Raw genomic sequence first — 21875 nt, forward strand, 5'->3', positions numbered from 1 at the left:
GCCATGGAAGCCTTCTGTCGTTACAGAGACTCAGATGCAGGGGAGTCAAGCGAGCCGTGATTGACCTGTGCCCTGGTTGAAGATAAAAAGTCTGAAATACACGCCCAACTACACATACAACTGCACATTCTCTTTATTTCGCTTTTCAAATACGTATGTCACGGGCCCTCCCATGTCGACAAGTCCCACGAGCGGTTTAGCCCTGTAATGAACCCTGTTCATTCACCTGCATTAAGCGTGGCAAGGGTATCCAAGACGTACGTACTGTGGTTTATCACGACGCTGTATGTCTGCGTAGGTATTGGTTGAAAATCACAATTGTCTTCAAATATAATCGTCTCGTGGTTCAAGTTATCTCATACATGAGATACAAGCCTATTCCAATTGCGAACAACCCAACCCTTACGCGGCCAGATGTGACAATCACAATGTATTGAAATTCCAGGACGTCCAAGTCGTCCGTGAAGCCCCATTCATCTAACTTTCTTCGCAGCTGCATTTCTTGGAATTTATATCTTCCTTCGTGCTTCAGTCTCACTGCGTTCACAATAAGCTCCTGTGGGTCAAGGAATACCTATAGATTAGTACTTTGGGCTCTAAAGTTCTCGCGTGGATGTTTGAGTTCATAATCATGACTGCCACAGAGCCCCTACCATAACCAAAATTGATTGTCGCTGGTGCAGATTGCACCATGCAGGGACATAGGGGAGAGTAAAAAAGGGTTGAAGAAATCCGTCTTTTGTGACTGTTCTTGTTGACTTGCGCATTGGATAGTGCTTTGCTTATCTCAACTTATTAATCCATGCTACTACCGTCTCAGGTTGGCTTAGAAACGGGCAGTGGCTACTGTTACATCTCGTTTCCTGCACATCAATTCCAAACCCTCTCACCCGGTCAATCATTGTCTTTTGGACCTCGGGTGGTACAGCCCGATCTTGTTCGCACAAAAGGTAAGCAACATCGATCTCGCGCCAGGCTTCATATTGGCAATTTTTCCGCTGAGCATCGTGCGAGAAGCCTGTCAGCTCCTCCGTCCACATCTTTTGCTCCTGATCTGTCAAGTCGTGATAGAACCCGGGAGCCGGGTTTTTGGGGAAAAGGACGAGATCCGTCTGCAGGAGAGGGTTTTAGATCGGTGAGAACAGCTAGCGACGAAGGTAGAACACTCTGAGGAAGGTTTGAGCAGACTTACAACAAAACTGTGAGTGTGAGTGTGATCCTCGACGAACCCTTCTTCCAGTTTTCGTATATCAATAATCCTTTCGCCAATGACGGGCATCAAGGCGGCCATATACGCCAACCACTTAACTCCTCCCGATTGTCCTCGTGCCTTGCGCTCTTTGACGCCCATCCCAGTCATGGCGTCAGTACCTACAAGTCCGCCGTACGAGTGCATGACCACGATGATTTCCTTGCCCGCATCGGTCTTTTCTTTGACAATGTCACGCACAAGATCCCTGTCAATCTGGAAAGAATTCGCGGGTGGAAGAATACTGTTACTTGCTAGGCGGGGATTGGATACGGTGTAACCGTGTGAAGACAAAAGCGTAGCTAAGGCCTGGAAATGTCGTGGTGTAAGACATCCGCCAGAGATTAGAAGAACATGCACCTCTGAAGGCATTGGTTGACCCTGAGTTGTTGTACGATTGTTTGATTGACAGGAGGGGAGGAAAGATGGTGGGCTCCAGCTATTTCTAGTACACTGACCCGCTGTCGAGGACCCAAGGATTCGCGTTTTGTCAGTCTATGAACAGAGTGCAGGTTGTCGAACAGTACTACACCAGAGATTGGAATAGAGCAGACTTATCTGATCACGAGGCAGGGGACATTTCCGAGTGGCATTCATGAGGGGGCCAACGGGCAAAGCTGAACACACAACGACGTCCAAGAGGACGGATGCCGATAGCACAGCTAACAATCCCGGCCGCATACCTAGCCATACTGTTCAGTCTTATCCCAATCTGCTGGCGGGTATTTGCATTGGGCAGCAGGTTCAAAATTGTGTAGTGGACACTCCCCAGACGCCTACGGCAGTTTATTCTCGTAACAGAACATTTAGATTGCTGAAACCATTGTTCACGGCGGAGTATCTTGGGTAACAAAGGGATTGTAATTAAAGAACAGAATGAAGGGAGTGCAGCTAAAAATGGGCTCATTGCGCCAACGCTCCAATGATCCCCTGTTTAATTTAGGTCATCTTCATTACGTTATTCTATGGATCCAACATGGGTAGGTATATATGGGTCGTTAAAACCGACGAGGTGGATTTGACCACTAGATACATGAGCGTACAAAAATGTTATGTACTCGGTTGATGTACATACAGCATAAAGTGACAAGGAAAAACAATTTTCCAGCTTTCAGTCGTTCCTTGCCAGTCGTGAACAACCCCCCAATCGAATTCGAAAATATGAGCGAGACATGGCACTGCAACAGACGCCCTGTAGGCTAATGAGTCAAAAGCTCCATTTCTCTTGGCCTCGAACTCATTGTACCGGTGTGGAGGACAGAATGTGATTTGATTGGGGGGGACAGTTCCCCAGATTCTTAACGATAAACGATATATGTGGTGGTAGGTCTCTCACACTCTAATTTGCCATTTCAGTCAGTCTCTCTTGTCCACGTCAGTTTCGTCCCAAACATCAGATCTCAAACGCAACCGAGAAACACATCCTTGCAACGCTACAAAGAATGGAATTAGATCCAAAAGGCGTCGTGTTCGGTCCGAAGCCCAGCTCGAACGAAAGCGAGTGCTTGATCAACAAGGCGTGCGTGCTAAGCGGGAGACAGAGCAGCAAAGAAACGCAAGCTTGGAGCGACAGGTCAAAAGACTGCACGGCATGGTCACGGATCTGTCTGGTGCGATGACCGCTCTGAACAGGAAATTCAATAGCTTCATGACTGCGACAAGACCACAAGGCCTTACCCGACAACGTCCCCTTCCGCCGGCGGTCCACGCTGGATGGAGAACAATGACGGAAAGCGATCAAGCATCGCTGATGAGCAGAATGAATTCGGGTTAGCTCTATGTAGGAATCAACCCATCTTGGTGAGCTGGATCAGGTAGCAATCTCAGTCGACAGTCGCCTACAGGACAACGACGATGCTGTGGCATTAAAACTTCGACAACGACTAGCTTCTTCCGCTCGCTCTGTCAGGTTATGCACCAGGCGGACCGCGGATGCTTCTCTTCGCTGATGACGAGGGCTCTTTGGGAGGCTCATTTAGATCTTTTCCGTCATCCATCTGCTCCGTTGGCCCAAGAATTACCGCGCACGCCCAGCATTGATCACCTGTTCCTGCGCCATGCCGGCGGAAGTACAGTCGTGGAGATCCTCAATGCCATCTTTCGCAAATATTACCTTCTCATGTACAGACTACAAAGAGTAAGTTCGACTCCTCCCATCGCAAATGTTCGTGGGGATGCAAGCAGAAGATATTGTTCCGTCCAGAGCCTGGGTATAACTGACCCATGTTTGAGCCTGTAGTGGAGGACTTACCCCGTCACTCACTCTGCCGAAGATGTCCCCACATGGTATCGATTGAACAAGGTACAAGAAACTGTCCTACACCCAGTTTTAATCGTCTTTTTTGCGTTCCTAAAACTTCGGGACATACCGACCACGGACCCTTCGCTGTACTTGGCAAACCCCCAAAAGTTCGAGCGCCTGTTCACCGAATATCTAACCGTACAGTCGCCCACGGTCTAAACCCATCTCTTGACGGATGAGCATGGAGAACCTGTGTGCCTCGTTCAAGGTTTTCAAGAACACGTCTTCGACTAGAGCAACTGGGCCATGAGGGAGCCTTGGTTTGAGGTATATCCGCAGCTGGCCACTACTGTCAACCAATGCACACCTTTGGGAACGGTCCTCGTGAATCTTCCTGGTGAAACGCACGGCTAGATTCGTGGTGGCCGTCAATCACGGTAGACTGTAGAAGATAGCGTTTATCCTGGTCAATTAATTTTTTGCAAGAGCCCACACAAAATGTGTTCTCTACTTCAGAAACTTCGTTGGAATTGGGACGTGTACATATCGTATAAACTCGGCAAACCCCTTGCCCAAGCAGTCTAATCGGGCGGAACTGCTCACTCCACGACCCAACACTCCGTAGACCACAAAATGCACGGCTTTGAGGTTGGCAAATTCTACCCGCTCGATGTGATAGCTCTCGTTCCAATCATCTCCCATGAGTTCTTGCATCTTGGATCTGGTGAGGAAGCTCCGCAGCCAATCCCATTCTTCATCGGAATGAACGAAGAGGCCAATATTGACATTTGCGCCTTTGTCACCCGACCTCGCCTGTACGATGTCCCCAAGCGGCCGCATGCGAGTGGGACCGAAGATGGAAAGGTCACAGGGGCTTGTCGTGTCATAGTTGTCCCGTGCCGTCAGTACTTCCGTTTGGTTCGGGGGACCAACGGGGATGCGGCGTGTTTGAAACTGACCTTCTGAATATCCAAGGATGTTCACTGCTTCGTCGATCTCGGACTGAGAAATTAAAGCGGGAAAGTACCCTAGGAATGGTTGAGGTGCAGCGCTTCGGAAATCGAGAGAACAATGCATGCCTGGGAAAATTGAAGAATTGTCAGTGCCTTTTTTGTTTTCCCTTGTTGGAGAATGATCAACCTGTTCATTCCTCTCCAAAGGAATCTGCAGTCGTCACTTACCTGGAAAATGTTGCATGCCGTTGTAAGACCACGCCTGCAATACCTTGGAAATGGTTTCAGGCTTCTGGGCCTGAACGAAGATTCGCAACGAACACGTCGCGGCAAGTTGAGATCTTGGATTGACCTCGGGAACGCCAACTCTCTGGAATTCAAGCAGATCGATGTCTTTGATAACGTTCCATTCCTCCAGCTGGGAGCGAATCTGCGCTTCTTGCAGATCCCATTTCTTGGAAATCGCGGGTCCTGTGGCGTTGATCGAAAACTCGCCCTGAAACCCACCTTTGTAAAACAGGGCTAGTTTCGTCGTTGGAGGAGGCGGAAATCTGGTGGGAGAAATATCCAAGTCAGCAGTGATCGCCTGGGACAGAGCATGACCGGGCTATAGGTACCCTTTTGCACCCGTTACGTGCACTCGGTGGCTCCCAGCTTGCCGCACCTTCACGCCTGATAGATCGGCTTTGACATCGCTGTTGAGGTAAATATTCCCCTGTAACTCATATAACAGCTGGCATTTGACCACATCTTCTGTGATGACAGCATGTAATGTATCATGCTTTGTGATGATGGTGTCGCCATTACCATCTATTTCGGCAATGGGACACGCCAGTCGAATAAGATCCTTCGTGGCGTAGCGGGTAAACCCGGAAAAGTTCGCTCCACTCCCATAGAAGGAACATTCGATCAGATGTCCTGCTAGAAATGCGCCGGCTAGTTGATCATAGTCGTCATCTTTCCAGCCATGCCACCATTGAGCCGCTCCAATGACTGGAGAAGCATCTGCTACGCGGCCACAGACGATGATATCCGCCCCCTCGACCAACCCTCGTCGAATCGCGCGAGAACCAAGATATGCATTCGCGCACACAATTTTCTTTGTCTTATCGTGGAGAAAAGAGTCTGTATCCTTGGCGTAGTTGACGTTGCTGTTGTCAAAGTCAAGGTGGCGAAGCTGGCCGCTTACGTCGGACTTCACAATTTCATCGACACGGGGCATCAGGTTGTCTCCGTCCACGTACGCAACGGAAAGATCGAACTTCCTCTCCGTAACCTGGGGAAGCGAAATGAGAAACAAGGCGGTGGGTGCGTTAGGCTGGGTGCATTTAAATGACTTACCATGTCTACCACCTTTTCAGCCAAACCCCTGGGGTTCAAGGCTCCTCCATTGATAATAACTTTGATTCTCCTTTCGTTAATCAAGTCTAGAGACTTGGTAAGTCCTTCGACCGCGGTAATCGCGTAGCCCGGATGCTTTCCTTGTGCAAATGCTTCGGCATTCCAAGCAAGGTTGACTTCTGATCATCCCCAGTACATTGCATCAGTGAGAAAATCGCGATTTAAACGGTCGCTCGGAATTAGTTGATGCTGGTGAGGTACACACCTGCCAGATAGTCGCCTGTAATGACATCTATCTGCCCTTCTCTCGCCTGTGCGAGCATGAGATCCGCTGGATCTCCTGCAAAAGGATCAGTACCATGTCTAGCTAGATTGCATCGTTGCGCTTACCGGCTACTCCTGAGCAATTTGCGACCCGGACTGCTCGTTTCGAAGCCATGTTATCTGTGCTCCACTCCGACTGAAACTACTGACGAAACGTGGAATTTCTACACAATAGTCAAAGGAACTATTCATGGATCTGCAGAACATGAGCCTGTGGACTTCTAATGTCGAGATATAAGACGAGCGTTCCGTCCATTTAAATTTTGCACGCAGGTGTCGGAAGTTTCTCCTAGAGCATCGTGGGGACTGGGGAGACAGCCCGTGGAAATACACGCATCGTTCCGGCTGCTAAGCGTGACTACCTACGGAAGCGGAAGCAAAAGTGAAGCTCAGGGTCTGTTCAAAGAGGAGCTGGGCAAACCAGTCCAATGTCATTGGCCCGACACAATTTGCGGAGTGTGCTGTGGCCGGGCTCCGGTGTTGTTAAACAACGACACAGCAGCGTGCCGAATTGGGCATGGCGGCAAGGCTGCGGGTAAGGGGTAAAGTGGAGTTCTGGTACCTCCCACAATGTCCGGCCCTTGGACGACGTCGTCCATTGTGGGAGATACCAGTCCCTTTTCTTTGACTTTTCCGTTCAATCTGTGCCTATTGCAAAAGTACCGACCGAACGCCTACGACACCTCAAGCAGTTACGGCACCCCCTAACATCCTGTTCCTGGGGATATGATGCCAGGCTGCCTAGGTCACCCGGCCTTCGGTTTTGACAACTCTCAACATGGCTACCTACTCCTCTGTGAAAGAAGTAGATGATGCATATTCGACACTGTTCTCCACATTCACAACTGGTCGAACGAAAGACCATGCCTGGAGGCGCTGGCAGCTCAAGCAAGTTTGGTGGATGCTGGAAGACAACGAAGCGCGGATTGTGGAAGCTTTGAAGGCGGATCTCAATCGTCATCCCATCGAGGCAGTGTCCGCAGAGGTATTCACCCTGAAGTCCGATGTGTTGGATCATCTCAAACATCTCGACGAATGGACAGGGACGGTCCCGCTTGACGACGCAGGATTCCTCATGCGTCACTTGGGACAGGCTCGTCTTCGAAAAGAGCCGCTTGGAGTGACTCTAATCATTGGTGCCTGGAATTATCCAATACAGCTTCTACTCCAGCCTATGATCGCTGCCATTGCCGCAGGTACGCACTTGGAGAGAGAGTCGTGGAGCAGTGCCCTGTTTGCTGGAGATGGTGCTAATTGGATGGTTTCCGAACAGGCTGCTGCATCATGCTAAAACCCTCCGAGCTCAGTGTCAATTCCGAGAGGCTTTTGAAGGAAATGATACCGAAATATCTTGATTCGAGTGCAATTCGATTGGTCACGGCTGGAGCAGATCAGATGCCACGTCTTCTCGAGAAACGCTTCAACCATGTTTTCTTCACCGGCTCCAACAAGGTCGCACGCTTTGTCGCAGCGGCAGCGGCAAAGCATCTCACACCAGTCGTCCTGGAATTGGGAGGTCAGGGCCCTTGCATTGTGACAAAGTCCGCTGATGTCGACTTTGCTGCAAAGCGAATCAGCTATGCCAAGTTTACGAACGCAGGGCAGATCTGTCTGAGCGTCAATCATGTCTTTGCCGAGCCCGAAATTGTCGACCAGTTGCTCGAGAGGCTCTCATACTGGAATTCACAGTATCTCCGGGAGGGTCCAGGAGATATGTGCCGAATCGTCAACGAGCGCCACTTTGACCGTCTGTCAAATCTCCTCGATAGATCAAACGGCGTGGTCACCTATGGAGGTAAGCACGACAAGAGGACGCGGTTCTTTCACCCGACTGTCGTTCGCGACGTTGTCATGGGAGACTCTCTGATGTCAGACGAGATATTTGGACCCATTACTCCTGTTATCACATGCAGCGTTGCCGAGGCCATCGAGCGGACCAACAAGCTGCCGAATCCTCTGGCATTGTACCTTTTCTCGAATGACCAAGCTGTCATAGATGAAACCCTTGCCAAGACCCTCTCTGGAGGAGTGACGATCAACAACGTCTTTTTCCACGCTGTCCTACACGGTGCTCCGTTTGGTGGTGTCGGAGAGTCTGGGCAGGGGGCGTATCATGGCAAGTATGGAGTCGATTGCTTTTCTCACTCAAGAGCTGTGGTTGCTCCTCCGTCCTGGATGGATAGATTGATGGCTTTCACTTTTCCACCTTACAATGCAAAGAACCTAAAATACCTAACCGTCAAGAATTCGATTGGGTTTCGGCGTGGAGAGACAATGGAGGACCAGAGAAAGAGGAAGAGCTTTCGTTCCGCCAAGGTTCTAAGCCTTGGTGCTCTCACGATTGTAGTCTTCTTTGTTGGTAGATACATTCTCCATCAGAAAAAAGGACTTGGTGGCAGATTTGTGTCAGAATACCTGTCCAAATCTTCGGCATGATGGATAATCAGAATTTAAGATACGTCGGCTTAGGAAGTTTTGCACAACAATTTACATCGACAAACATTCTACCTGAAATATCTTCAATGTCTAGCTAACCAAGAGTGCTATCCGTCCTACCATACATTCCACGCAAGCATGGTCAAGGTAGGCTTGGTTGGTCAAGGTCAGGTGCTCACCACTTCGACGTTGAGGTCTTTCGGCCAGAGTGGAGCGTCCGTACCGTTGCCTCTGGTACCGATATCAAAGCCAAGCTCAGTAACGGCGGGCTCGTATTGAGCGATCGGTCTCACCACAACGAATGTAGTATCTAGGATGTGAGACTTCTGTGCCCGAAAGAACGACGGCTTAAACAACTCGGAGGCGTCGTGAGTGTGAAGCAACTTCAGCATACTGGGGAGTAGTCGAGGCATATTGTCGTAGTTTCGAAACACTGGGGATCCGTGGCGAGAGTAAACCTTGGACCAAACGTCCTCAGGGTATGTTCCCACAGAACATACTAGCCACTGTGAGTAGTAATTCAGAGCGGTCTAGTTCATTGTTAGTCTTGAGGTACCTATTAACGTTGAAGTCAGGGGGAATTTCAGGGTGTGACTTCGCCGCTTCGTGCGTAACTTACATCAACACCATAACTTCCACCCTCTTCTGCTCGTTTCAACAGGGCTTGTAGCACCGCAGTAGTGCCAGCCACCCCAGTGCTATTCAAAAATGACATCAGCACGGACTCTCTTATATAGACCACCTGGCCGCGTCTCCGGGACTTACCAATAGTCTGAGTTGGGGAAGACGGGAGTAACTGGCTCGTCATGTCCCATTGCTTTGCCATACTGCCAGGACACACCGCAGCACTGCTCATAATGAAGAGGTCAGTCATTACCACGCCGCCAGCTCTGAGCCCTCTATATCGCTAACTCTACCGTATGGGAGGATCGGGTACTAACCGCGTCACTGATTTGCTGCCATCCGCTTCTTTCTGCCCAAGGCCCTTGCCAGCCATAACAGTTCTCTCGGAGATGGATGATACCGTACGCACGATCCTTGACCATGTCAAAGACTGCCTGGCGGCTAAAGCCTAATCTTTCCATCACACCAGGTCGATATCCATCTAGAACGACATCAGCTTCCTTGATCAGCGCCACCAGTCTCTCCTTATCCTCGACTTTGCGCAAGTCAAGATCGCAATTCCATTTGCCCCAGTTCAAATCCTGGTGGACAGCTGACAGATCAGGCTCGGTGGAGGTCGTGACGCGCATCACACTGGCTCCCAACTCTGCGAGGCCCCGAGACATCGTGGGAGCTGCGATGATGCGGGTGAGGTCAACCACTTTGAGGCCAGCCAGGGGCCGTTTGGGGGAACTGGGCTTCGATTCGTTCTCAGGCCACCATGACGCCGGCTGTGCGCTCCCGGGATCACGCTTAATCTCAAACAGACCTTTCGTAGCATTTACTTTTCCATGCTCCGATGCAAAATATTCTTCTGGGGACAGAACAACTGTGCCGGCTTGTCGGAGCTGGACATTCATCAGTTCATCCAGTTCGTCCGAGGTAAATTTAGACACGGCAGCTCTGAATCTCGAGACGGCAGTGTCGAAGTCTTCTCCCTCATTGCCCTTCAACGGCAACCCTAGTCCCTTCAAGGTAAAGTCCGGATTCAAGCTCCCTGGGATGGCGAGCATCATGGCTTAGCAACATCGCCCGCTCTCTTTGATTTGTTCCAGGACGAGACTCACCATGAGTATGAAAGTATTTGCCGTCTTTGGCTTTGTAGATATTCGATGATAGCTGGCGGTACATGTTTACGCTATTATGAATATCCGTACTGGGAAACAGCTTGCCGCTTTCAGCGTGAAAAGGACTGAACGGTCTGGGGGCGCCATCTTTGTCCAAAATTTGCGTGATGACCGAGCTCATAATGAATAAGGACGCATGATTACTATCCATGCACCCGGATCAACGGGTGAACCTCAACAGCCTTGGGTACCAATGTGATCAAACTTACGTGTTGATAGTAATTTTCGAAGGCTGATGGCCATATTTTCGAGAAGTTAGAGCGCTCAGCATCAGCGCTTCAAAGGCTTTCAATGAGGCAATGCTCTCGGCAAAACGCCAATTTATAGGTATTAGAGGCTCATCTGTGCCCGTAAAGATGACCTTGTCTTTGAGGTTTTCGATTTCTCTGGGGAGGTCATTGGAAATCAAAGGATTTTTCAGAATCCCCTCCACCAGGACCTTGCGGGTCTCTTCTGGCACAGAGTATGACATTCTTCGTGGAACGCTGAGGACACGATTGGGATAATGAGCTATGATGATCGCAACAGCAACTGACAAACAAGTCCATGAGCCAGATCAAGATCTCCTGAAGTCGAGTCCTACATCTGCTTTCCCGTTCTCTCACGTGCGTACGACAGCAGGCCGTGGGTATAAGTGTGCTCGGAACAGAGGAAGGTCGCATCAGCTTGTTGCGACACGGTCACGGAAACCGAAAATGCCCCTGTGTCAAATTATATTAGTCAAGGTCGTAATTACCGAAAACAAAGTCTCTGGTGTTTTCACTGTTCAGCTGGCTCCTAGAACCTACCATGCAAAATTTGCGAGGTATGTACATTCCCCTTCACAACCTTATCGGACGTAAGGCCCTCAGTCCCGGGAACAAGCACAGGTAGCCGAGAACGAGCTGCAAGTGTAGCCACGATCGTTGCCCAAGGCTTTATCACACCCAAGTCGTAAGCAACGATCGTGGCTGAGCTTGCATTTCTTTGGCTGCATGTGCTTGTTGCTCAGAAGATTCCAAGCTTAAGTCGAACTGAGACGTAAACAGTCCTTCCCAGGAGCGAATATCGAAGATGAAGGCGGCTAGATATCACGGCCGTCGCGACGTTCGCGTTGATGATGCACAGATACCACAAACAAAGGAGGGGCAGGTTTTGGTTGAGATAGAGTGGTGTGGAATATGCGGTAGCGATCTGCATGAATACGTCTCCGGTAAACTTCTCTTGTGAGAAATGCCACAGCAGTCGGCATGAAAGAACAAACATCCCATGTTCGACAATGTGTCGGTGAGTAACTGGTCGAACAGGTCCGATAACCATTCCAACACCTGAGCAACCAAATGTTGCAACAGGATCCATTCTGCCTGTGACTATGGGCCACGAATTCTGCGGAAGGGTGTTTGAAATTCCACCAGGCACGAAGACAGGCCTCAAGCTGGGGCAATCCGTCATGGTCGACCCTCGCATCTGCTGTCGACAATGTTCCAGGTGCACTTCTGATGTCTCGAACATGTGTACGAAGTGGGCATTCCTGGGCTTATTCGGTGGGGGAGGGGGAGGACTTTCTCAGTATGTCGCTGTGGACGCCGACATGTGTCATCCCGTGCCAGAATCCATCCTCCCTTGGGCCGCACTCATTGAACCACTGGTGGTGGCGAGGCATGCGTTAAAGTTGCTCGACAGTGACCTTTTTAAGCCCTCAACCACCGCTTTAGTCATCGGCGGCGGGCCGATCGGGTTGGGCGTCATTCACAACCTTCGTGTCAAGGGGATGGTGACGAAGATTATCGTATCTGAGCCATCGCCAACCAGGAGAGCTCAAGTCGCCAGGTTCTGTCTCGAAGCATTGGATCCAACAGTCGTAGATGTGGCTGAACGATGCCTCGCTCACACTGGAGGAATCGGTGTAGATATCCTTGTTGACTGTGCTGGCGTCGAAAAGGCCTTCAAAGATGGATTCAAAGCGCTGGGACCCAGGGGGGCTGCCGTTATGGTGGCTGGTATTACTCAGCCGGTGAGTTGGAAAAGTGACTTCATTTGACACAACCCATTTGAAGCTCCGATGCTGCTGATCAGATTGTTGATGAGGAGAGACAGGACCTGAAAGTCCCGATAACCATGCTGATGGGAAAAGAGCTACGACTCCATGGATCATTGGCTTATGATGAGAGTGACTTTCGAGAGGTTGTCGAGGAATTTGTTACCGGTACCGCCAGACTTCTACATCACATTCTACGCTTTCCTGCTGATCTTGGTAGGCAAATTTGACGAAGCCAAAAGCATGATTACCAGTAGAATCAAGGTCGACGATGTGGTGGAAAAGGGTTTCGAGGAGCTTCTCAGAAACAAAGACAACCAGATCAAGATCCTGGTCACACCAAAAGACTTGGACTTAACTAAGCCGATATCATAGACTCGAGACGAGAAAGAGAAGCTGAAGGGGTTGTTGGATATGAAATGTCATCTACCTGCCGTAGTCTCTACTAGATCTATGCAATTTGGTCGTGTCAGCCAGAATACCAAAATCTCGAAATTCCGTTTAGATATGCACATACATATCTCGATTCTCTACAAAAGGACCAGCTCGCATTGTATTCTCTGGAGGATAATCCAATTCCAATTTCCTTCACATGGTGAGACTCAGAGCTTAGTCTCCAACGGTCTCTCAAACATGACAGGTCCTGAGGATTTTGCACTTGCCGCTTCTTCAGTCTGAGATGTAGCTTTCAAACACGGATCAACAGGTTCATCGTCGTACTGGCGAATGTAATAAGACAAGTCTCGTGTCCTTGCTTCCGCTGTGCTGTGACCATTGCCCAAGAACTCCCAACGGTTATGGCCAGGCTGGTGTTTGATATCCCAGTCTTCCCACCTGACATCTTTGACTGCTTCCAAGTAGTGGAGGGTTGATCCAGGCCACAAAGCGACGACGTTCCCCGATGTACTGCCACTCTTGTACCACGATCGACACTCCTCAGTCCAGATCGTCAGCTTCATGTACTCATTCTTCCACTCGTTGAAATCCTTCGTCGGCTCGACCTTGACCTCAAATGAGCTCCAGTTTTCCTTCTGGAACCTCGAAAGCATTTTGACAAGGTAATCCACCTGTGCCTCGACTGCAATCAGCAGCGGCCCATTTCCTGCAGGACAGTTTGGTCCCAGCAACATGAAGTAGTTCTGATAGCCTGGAACTGCGATCCCCAAGTACCCTTCTGGCTCATCCTTCCATTCGGACGCGAGCTCCTTCCCACTGTCCCCGACGAGTGGGAAACGTGGCTTGAATGTTGTGTCGAATCCTGTCGCACAGATCAAGACTTCGACGGGATGCTCACTGCCGTCATCTAATACAGGACCTTTTTCAGATACGTGGGTGATCTCCCCAAAGGCGACCTCAACATTGTCTCGAGACAAGCTTTCGAGGTAGTTTGGTCCAGGCGTCAGACGGCGGCAGCCCACAGACCATTCCGGGATGAGGACCTTCTCCAATTTTGCATTGTTTATCTTCCGCTTCATCTCACTCACCATGTAGGCTCGAATTTGATTTTGAGCCTCGGACGAACGATGGAAAAGGGAGAACTGGCTGTTCATGACCTCCTCTGCATGCTTCCGCACCTGAAGGTGAAGATCCGGGTCAGAGGCAAAGCGAGCCTTGTCTTCATCGCTGTAGGTCCGGAACTCCTCGCCGGCTGGAGGCGAGACCCAGGTAGCTTCTCGTATGAATGTCTTTAGTTGAGCCACTTGGGGCGCAATGGCGGGCAGGATTTGAATTCCTGAGGAACCATTTCCGATCAGGCCAACAACCTTGCCATTGACATCGAGATCTTCTGGAAAGGCGGCGGAATGGACAACTGTACCCTGGAACTTGTCCAGCAGACCAGGGATTGGTGGATATTTCCACACATTCAGGATTCCTCCAGCGTTGACCAGGCAGTGGCAAGAGACTGTGAAGTTTTTACGGGTGGTGAGGTCCTCGACACAGACATCCCATTCGGCGCGGTCAACTGACCAGATGGCTCCAACCACCTTGTGGTTGAGCTTGATGAATCTTCCGAGGCGATACTTGGTTGCAAAATCTGTAAAATACCGGTGTATTTCCCATGAAGAAGCATAGTTGGCGTTCCAATCTGGCTTGGGTTCGAACGAGAATGTATAGCAATGAGCAGGTACATCACAAGCACATCTGCCTAAGGTTAGAGCCTCCATCTCCAAGACTTGTTGGGTTCACCATGCTGCAGTCTTTTAACGCACCCTGGATATCGATTCTCAAACCATGTCCCAGAGATATCCGGATTCTTCTCAAAAATGGTCAGATCGAGGTTGTCGAAGTGCTTTTGCAATTTGTACGCAACCAGCAGACCGGAGGCACCAGCGCCTATACAGACCACCTTTAAAGTACGCTTGACTTGGTTAATAGCTGGATACTTCGCCCAGAGGCCTGTTGAAACTGATGTCGACGACATCTCCTCGAATGGAAATGAAACGTTCAAGAGCCCCTTTACAAGCACTAGCAGGAGTAAGATAGAAATGTGAAAGACTATGGGGACTTCTCCAAGATATGTATATTTCGACTGTACCGATAGAGCTGGAGCATACTTCTCGAATCTCTCCATTCGCCAAGATGGAGGTCGATTCAGCGAAGACATTGACCATTTTGGATTCTCTTACGACTCGTTCTATCTAGGGGGTCCAGACATTTCCAAACATGTGCGTTTGCGAACGGAATTATGCCTCAGAGGATCGAACCGACCCACTAACTCTATTGCCAGGTTCTCACATATGGCCTCGTAGGTACAGGATAGCAGGTGTCGTCGCTCTCTACCGAGTACATTGGGAACTTAACATTTGCACTGGGGCCATACCACATCTATATCGGTTGGAACCATGGCCTATGGCGGAATCGATTCTTTAAATCTGATGTCCATCAAAGGTCGCTGTAAGTCTTATTGCGGGTGGTAAGAGATACTAACTAGATCCATAATTGATAGTGAATCCGCCATCCACCACAAGATTGTGTGCGTTCACTAAGCTGAGCTTTGGGGAGCTGAGGAAGACTGCTGCATCTCCTATCTCATTGAATCCTCCCGCCCTGCCTTGGCGTGCTTCGAGTTGCTCCCAGGCTGTATTGATACTTCCGTCAAGGCTTTGGATGGCGCCGAGGACGAGGTTGGTTCTCAAGAAACCTGGGGAAATTGCATTGACGCGGATATCGTACTGGCGAGCTTCCAATGCCGCTGTCTTTGTAAATCCTACCACGGCGTGTTTAGATGCCGTGTAAGCAGAAGACATGGCCACTGTTTGGATTGAATTGACCGATGCGCAATTTACCACCGAGCCACGTTGAGGTCGTGCATCAGGCATTTGGAGCGGCTCCTGCTTCTTCATCTGCTCCAGCTGATACTTTGTGCAGAGCCAAACGCCGATTTGGTTCACTTCAATAACTTTACGCCAGTCTTCGACTGCCACATCCCAAGTCATGCCAATAGCGCCTCCGATGCCAGCGAAGTTGGCTGCATAGTCGATACGACCAAATTTTCTCACGGCCTCTGCGATGGCGTTGCGCACATGGTCTTCCTTCGTGACGTCTGCCTTGATCACAAGACACTACTGACTGTCAGCATTTGATTTCTCTCCGGTGAGGGTTTGAGGCCTTCGTTCTTCCCTTGGAGGAAGTTCAAGAATGCCACCCGAAGACCCATAGAGGGTTTTGTGTGAATTATCGTCTCACCTCTGTCCCATACTTTTCTACCGCCTCTTTCCCTGCTTTGAACCCCTCTTCGTCCATGATATCCACCAAAACAACACCGGCGGCCCCTTCTCGAGCGAAGGAGACGGCAACTGCGTTTCCCAGCCCCCGTGCACCTCCGGTAACAAAGGCAATGCCTCTTGGAATGACGCCTTTGGCCATCCTCCAAGCTATGAAATCGAGAAATCAAGTTAATCCTAAACCAGTATGGATGTCAGGAGAACGGAGAGGAATTACACTTTGTACGAATTGGATATGGCTCTAAGCTGGGCTTATTTCCGGGTTATATCTCGTCAGGAACCTGTGGTATCGCTGCGACTCGTTTCAACCGACGGAAGTGGAGGAGGACGAAGGATCCCGTAGTATATCCCATGACAGCCCAAAGCCGGTTGTAATCTTGAATTGACCGATTTTCTCTCGAGTCTTGACGGGCCCGCCTCACGATCCATATACACCGACTTGACCGAAGCAATGGCTGTGTTTAGTAATCTACCAGCATCTGCGGAGAATTCATCCATTCGTCCTTTCACCTGCTCGGTCGGCGAGCAGGAACTGGATGACTCCAAGTCTTTAATTCGATTATCCAAAGTGGCGGTTCCAACATTTGAAAACACGCACACAGGCGAAGAACATCGATATCAATATGGAATCGACAGGGAGTTCATTCTGAAAGCAAAGGACATATGGATGCGTGAATATGACTGGTCAGCATTCCTCCAAGCCCCCTTTTTTTTGGTTTTATGCCAGCAATGTTGAGATACGGGTGAAATTGGTACTCACCACAGCAGTTTATGTTCAGGCGCGCCACCGAAGCACGAATCAACAGCTACCCAAATTTCATGGCAGAAGTCATCGATGATGATAGGACTGTCTTCCAGGTCCATTTTCTGGCATTATTTTCCACCAACAAGAACGCGATACCTCTCCTGATGCTTCACGGATGGCCAGGTATGTATCCATTCTTCTGCTTTTTCGCCGTAAACGTGCGAAGCAAGGCCAGAGCGTTCCTTACACACTCAATCGATTTATCGGGAATGTCATGGAATTTTTTGCGACTCTGGATCTCTTGAAAGAGAAGTTCACGCCGGAAAGCTTGCCATATCATATTGTCGTACCTTCTCTGCCCGGCTACGCGTTCTCCTCTCTACCCGAAGACAAGGATTTTAAGGTGGCAGATTCGGCTCGGATCATCCACAAACTAATGCTTCTTCTTGGACTGAGGGGCTACGTGGCTCAAGGAGGAGATATCGGCTCTGGGGTCGCGAGGTACTGTCTGAGTCTATACGACGAATGCAAAGGTGAGTTCATCACTTCGATTCACACCAACCTTGTAGAGACGATGAGCATAACTCGCGAGTCTCGGAAACTTCCGCCTCTCGAACCCAGACACTTTTCAAGCAATCCATTCACCCACTAAATTATCTCATCTTGATATAGCGGCGCATGTCAACTTATTGATGGGCACTCCGCCACCCCAGAGCGAAGGTTTGGAGGTGACGGAAGAAGAGCAAAAAGGTCTCGCGCGCATCGAGGAATTCATGACCTTGGGCTCTGGGTACGCCATCAGCCATGCAACTGTGCCCTCGACCACGGGGCTCACACTCGCCGCATCGCCTCTCGGCCTGTTGGCCTGGGTGGGCGAGAAGCTGGTGCGGTGGGCTGACGAGAAGCCACCGATCAAAACAATTCTGGACTTCGTGTCCCTCTATTTCCTCACTGGCACCATTGAGCGCTCAATCCACGTCTACCGTGAAGTATTCATTCCGGGAAAGTCGATTCCTGGATTTCCTCCTAGTCCAGCCGGCAAGACTTTTGGATTCAGCGATTTTGCCAAAGAATCAACACCGCCGCCAAAGTCGTGGGCCGAGTATTGGGCAGGCGGGAAAGATCGACTACAGTTCTACCGCTATCATGAAAGCGGTGGCCACTTTGCCGCGCTTGAGAAGCCTGTGGTCTTCCTCAAAGACGTAATGGACTTTGTTGCTATGGTCCAGGAAAGAGACAGACAAAATGTCACGGTCTAGGAGGCGAACGGTACACCCAAGGTCTTCGGACTACGATAATCTATATGATCAACGTGTCTCAAGAGGTCTAGGGCCACAAGAGGAAACTATGTAAACAAGCAAGTGAGCCTTCCCAAGGGAAGGAGCCCACGGGTTTCATGGAAGGAAGGTGGGTCTCCCGGCAAGTGCCAGGGCCCAGGGTTGCCTCACATACAAACTCCAATCAGGACTGAGCTTGAGAACTACTTGTTTGCACCGGCGCTTGTATGAAGACCACTGAACGATCGTTGAGTGCGACGGAACTTGTAGTGCGTGAGGAATTGAGTAGGTGCCATCTACTACGTCCTGAAAATTCACTGCCGGACAATCCTATAATAGTAGCCCGACCCATCCATTTCGAACCTCAGATGTCATCTCTGCCACTGTGTACTCAATCTTGTCTTGAGCATCAGCATTTCTATCGATATCTAACACAACTATCGTCTTAATCTACTGGCCCAACAAGATGGCATTTCCGAAGACCTTGGCAGGGAAGGTGATCGCGATCGTCGGTGCCGGTTCCGGGATTGGCCTGGCTTTCGCTAAGTTGGCAGCCGGCCACGGCGCCCAATTATCTCTGGCCGATGTGAGTCTGGAAGGGTTGGAAAGAGCTACAACGAGTATTCAGCAGCAGAATCCTGAAGTCAAACCCTTGACCACGCAGGTGGACGTCTGCAAAGTTGAAGATGTGGAGCGCTGGGTGCAGCAGACAGTATCAACCTTTGGAGGACTTGACGGTGCAGTCAACTGCGCCGGGATTCTCCAGTATGCAAGCATTTCCAGCACGTCGCTCGCTGTTTGGTCCCGCGTTCTCGACGTGAATTTGACCGGGACCTTTCTCTGCATGAAAACACAGCTCGAAGTCATCAGGGATGGAGGTAGCATTGTTAACCTTGCGAGTATTGCAGGCCTGCAGGGCCACACATTAACGGCAGCCTACACGGCCAGCAAGCACGGTGTGGTGGGGATCTCGAAAGTCGCAGCATACGAGGTTGGGCATCGAAATATCAGAGTGAATGCTCTCTGTCCGTACGTTTGCTTGAGGCCTGACTGTATTCATACTCTTTCTAGAGGAAAGTTGCTGACCATTGGTTGAGCAGTGGCGTTCTCGACACTCCAATGACAGAAGGCTATCCATTTCCGATGGCGGCTGCTGCAATCAAGAGAAAAGGTACACCTGAAGAGGTCGCCCATGTTATTCGCTACCTTTTGAGTGACGAGAGTCGATACGTCACAGCCAGCGCCCTCACTATTGATGGCGGCTTCCATTAAAGTTTACGGTGAGCGAGCTAATTTGCCTGCTCGCCGGTGTAGGAGAGGGACTGGGCTATGAGGGTGTTATGCCTATTGGTCCTTGAGAATAGCGGGACAGACGCAGACGTATCTTGATTCCCAACCATGAAAATCGACTACAGTTCTGACTCAAGGAAACCAATATTTGTGTCTATCTCCCACTGAACTTTGTGCCCATCTGATCAAGAGAGCCTCGCGTACGTAGCCCACGGGCATATGCTTCTAGGTCGGGTGTTTCCAAGGCCAGAGTTGTGATCGGAAATGCCACATATAATTCCGCGGACTAGTGCCGGCTGATTGTCGTAAAGGCCTTCAGGGGAAACGGGTAAGGGAGGGTCAAACGGACGCACTTCCCTTGTTTCTTTTTAAACAACCTGCGTTGCAGCACAGAGAGCCCTAATTCACCACTACACATTCGATTATACCTCCAGAAACGTCAGTGAGAGAGCAACCAGAACCCAGCTGTAATGATGAGCACACCAAAGACTAAGCTGTCAATACGTGACCGCGCAGTCTTTCTTGCTGCCATCGTCAAGACACGTAAGTTGGAGGAACTGTCCGAGACTGCTGGGACCGCTGGAAATAGATTATCTCCTCGACCGCTCAGAGAAACACAATGCTGACAGGAAATTGACAGTACTCGCCGCAACCGGGGGGATGGTGACTGGCCTTATCAGGTCCAGCTCACAGGCGCGCTCGTACAAGAAGTATGTTCTTTACACCATCATGAGGGCGTATTCAAAATATGTGCCAACACGAATCATGCAGTATGTCTACCTCAATCAGACGGACAATTCTGCTCAAGAGAGGTACTGATCCCCGTCGGCAGAGCAACATCACCAACCACCGCAGACACATACAACAAGTTCATCCAGTCGAAGTCGCTTCCATCCAGGACTTCAACGATGGAAGATGGATCCACGGGGTATTGGATTGGAGAGGAGGATGCCACGGCTGTGCTGCTTTTCTTCCACGGTAGGTTGCACACCAAGTCTGGCATAGATCTGCATGCTAATAGCCACTTATATAGGGGGAGGATATGCTATGTCGGCTGTCCCACCTCATTTCCAAATCCTACATGGGATTGAGCAGCTGGCCAAATCTAAAGGATGCTCGTTCTCGGCGGTAGTGATTGAATACAGTAAGTGAAATGCTAGACTTGGACCGAGAAAATGCACTCATGGCTGAGCTCCAGCGCTCGCCCCGGCTACGAAATATCCGTCTCAACTGACACAGGCCGTTAATGCCTACAAACATCTAACTGAAAAGTTGGATATTCACCCCTCTAGAGTAAGAACGTGGGCCCCGTGAGCTGAAGGAGAGAAATTGGCCCTCCCTGACAGGTGACTTAGATCATAATAGCGGGTGACTCGGCTGGGGCCCATCTATCACTCGGCCTTCTGTCCCATCTAACTCACCCTCAACCCGAGCTTCCGAAGACGAGCGCAACTGAACCAGTTGCAGGCACATTACTGATCTCGCCATGGGTGACGTTCAGTACCACGGCTGCCTCCATGCAGACAAATCGCTACAAGGATTGCATTGATGCCGGGCCTCTCGAGAAGTGGTCGCAAGCTTTCATCGGCGATGCAGTACAAGACAACTATAACATGCCTCTCAAAGCCAGCCCGGCATGGTGGTCCAACACGAAATCTAAGAAGATATGCGTCATTGCCGGCCAAGATGAGTTATTTGTCGACGATATTGAGGCATTTGTAGGGAAATTGAAGGTATTGACACACACGGTCTTTGAACATCGCCCACCCACCCCGTTCCTCGTTCCAGTATTCTTCAAGAAGGCTCCCTAACACTTTCAACTACAGGTTCATCGTCCAGACGTCGACTATTTTGTTGCAGATGCCGAGCCTCACGACTCACCTGTCCTCTACTCTATGATGAATCTTGAAGAAGCAGCGGCCACGAGGAAGCTGAGAGAATTTGTTCTCGAGACATGTCTAAGCATCGCCTCGGTGTAAGTTCCGTACCCGAGGCAAACGAAAGAGATGGCCATGATTGATTCAACGGTCCCGCAATAGAGGCTAGTACTCCTATTAGTGTTAATTGTCTTAGTCCTTGCGCAATACATGAAGGAAACCTCTCTTCGGTCTTTTGCATGGTCAAGAAAGGCGAAATGTAAAGATTGCACGAATTGACCACCGGGCTTGTTATGTAGACAGACGAAAGAAATTGCCTCACGGCTGACCATTTGGCAGCGACAATCGCCGATCCACCATACAAGATGATCCTGACTGTGTCTTCATGGTTGTTGTTACTATGAACCCCTTTCCGTCAGGCTTCCGCATTCCTCTGCTGTGCTTCTTGTATCCATTTCGTATTCTCCCGTTCTGCGACTCTCATCAACTCAGGCGACCGGGCCAGGTCGTCGTCCATCTGATACGGTAGTGCCACATTCTTGCCCCGGCGCACATAAGTAGTCTCGCGCGGGCCAGATAAGTCTATAGTAGATGCGACAGTCACAGAGG

General features: G+C 50.1%; 10 protein-coding genes across 10 annotated transcripts; 5 read left to right on the forward strand and 5 right to left on the reverse strand.

The window, feature by feature from the left end:
- Positions 1 to 782: 782 nt before the first annotated feature.
- On the reverse strand, positions 783 to 1621 carry Z517_06831 (uncharacterized protein; the record flags this gene model as incomplete). Its single annotated transcript, XM_013428570.1, has 2 exons — positions 783 to 1112; positions 1193 to 1621. 2 exons carry the CDS (start codon positions 1619 to 1621, stop codon positions 783 to 785), a joined length of 759 nt encoding a protein of 252 aa, XP_013284024.1.
- Positions 1622 to 3998: 2377 nt separating this feature from the next.
- Z517_06832 (uncharacterized protein) lies at positions 3999 to 6224 on the reverse strand (the record flags this gene model as incomplete). Its single annotated transcript, XM_013428571.1, has 6 exons — positions 3999 to 4570; positions 4673 to 4995; positions 5062 to 5720; positions 5786 to 5964; positions 6051 to 6125; positions 6176 to 6224. 6 exons carry the CDS (start codon positions 6222 to 6224, stop codon positions 3999 to 4001), a joined length of 1857 nt encoding a protein of 618 aa, XP_013284025.1.
- A 663-nt stretch (positions 6225 to 6887) lies between these two features.
- On the forward strand, positions 6888 to 8545 carry Z517_06833 (uncharacterized protein; the record flags this gene model as incomplete). Its single annotated transcript, XM_013428572.1, has 2 exons — positions 6888 to 7305; positions 7383 to 8545. 2 exons carry the CDS (start codon positions 6888 to 6890, stop codon positions 8543 to 8545), a joined length of 1581 nt encoding a protein of 526 aa, XP_013284026.1.
- Positions 8546 to 8712: 167 nt separating this feature from the next.
- Positions 8713 to 10807, reverse strand: Z517_06834 (uncharacterized protein; the record flags this gene model as incomplete). Its single annotated transcript, XM_013428573.1, has 6 exons — positions 8713 to 9075; positions 9165 to 9243; positions 9311 to 9393; positions 9487 to 10201; positions 10272 to 10478; positions 10545 to 10807. The coding sequence occupies 6 exons, from the start codon at positions 10805 to 10807 to the stop codon at positions 8713 to 8715; spliced, it is 1710 nt and encodes a 569-aa protein (XP_013284027.1).
- An 879-nt stretch (positions 10808 to 11686) lies between these two features.
- Z517_06835 (uncharacterized protein) lies at positions 11687 to 12727 on the forward strand (the record flags this gene model as incomplete). The annotated part of the gene is made up of 3 exons (XM_013428574.1): positions 11687 to 12328; positions 12412 to 12520; positions 12573 to 12727. The coding sequence occupies 3 exons, from the start codon at positions 11687 to 11689 to the stop codon at positions 12725 to 12727; spliced, it is 906 nt and encodes a 301-aa protein (XP_013284028.1).
- Positions 12728 to 12954: 227 nt separating this feature from the next.
- Z517_06836 (uncharacterized protein) lies at positions 12955 to 14774 on the reverse strand (the record flags this gene model as incomplete). Its single annotated transcript, XM_013428575.1, has 2 exons — positions 12955 to 14494; positions 14563 to 14774. 2 exons carry the CDS (start codon positions 14772 to 14774, stop codon positions 12955 to 12957), a joined length of 1752 nt encoding a protein of 583 aa, XP_013284029.1.
- Positions 14775 to 15276: 502 nt separating this feature from the next.
- On the reverse strand, positions 15277 to 16219 carry Z517_06837 (uncharacterized protein; the record flags this gene model as incomplete). The annotated part of the gene is made up of 2 exons (XM_013428576.1): positions 15277 to 15915; positions 16040 to 16219. The coding sequence occupies 2 exons, from the start codon at positions 16217 to 16219 to the stop codon at positions 15277 to 15279; spliced, it is 819 nt and encodes a 272-aa protein (XP_013284030.1).
- Positions 16220 to 16528: 309 nt separating this feature from the next.
- Z517_06838 (uncharacterized protein) lies at positions 16529 to 18081 on the forward strand (the record flags this gene model as incomplete). Its single annotated transcript, XM_013428577.1, has 4 exons — positions 16529 to 16761; positions 16857 to 17009; positions 17060 to 17355; positions 17495 to 18081. The coding sequence occupies 4 exons, from the start codon at positions 16529 to 16531 to the stop codon at positions 18079 to 18081; spliced, it is 1269 nt and encodes a 422-aa protein (XP_013284031.1).
- Positions 18082 to 18565: 484 nt separating this feature from the next.
- Positions 18566 to 19371, forward strand: Z517_06839 (uncharacterized protein; the record flags this gene model as incomplete). The annotated part of the gene is made up of 2 exons (XM_013428578.1): positions 18566 to 19128; positions 19200 to 19371. 2 exons carry the CDS (start codon positions 18566 to 18568, stop codon positions 19369 to 19371), a joined length of 735 nt encoding a protein of 244 aa, XP_013284032.1.
- Positions 19372 to 19862: 491 nt separating this feature from the next.
- Positions 19863 to 21368, forward strand: Z517_06840 (uncharacterized protein; the record flags this gene model as incomplete). The annotated part of the gene is made up of 7 exons (XM_013428579.1): positions 19863 to 19932; positions 20030 to 20159; positions 20222 to 20367; positions 20423 to 20533; positions 20588 to 20682; positions 20745 to 21122; positions 21216 to 21368. The coding sequence occupies 7 exons, from the start codon at positions 19863 to 19865 to the stop codon at positions 21366 to 21368; spliced, it is 1083 nt and encodes a 360-aa protein (XP_013284033.1).
- Positions 21369 to 21875: the final 507 nt, after the last annotated feature.

This window comes from Fonsecaea pedrosoi, assembly GCF_000835455.1.
Source record: "Fonsecaea pedrosoi CBS 271.37 unplaced genomic scaffold supercont1.4, whole genome shotgun sequence".
In the NCBI taxonomy this organism is placed as follows: domain Eukaryota; kingdom Fungi; phylum Ascomycota; class Eurotiomycetes; order Chaetothyriales; family Herpotrichiellaceae; genus Fonsecaea; species Fonsecaea pedrosoi.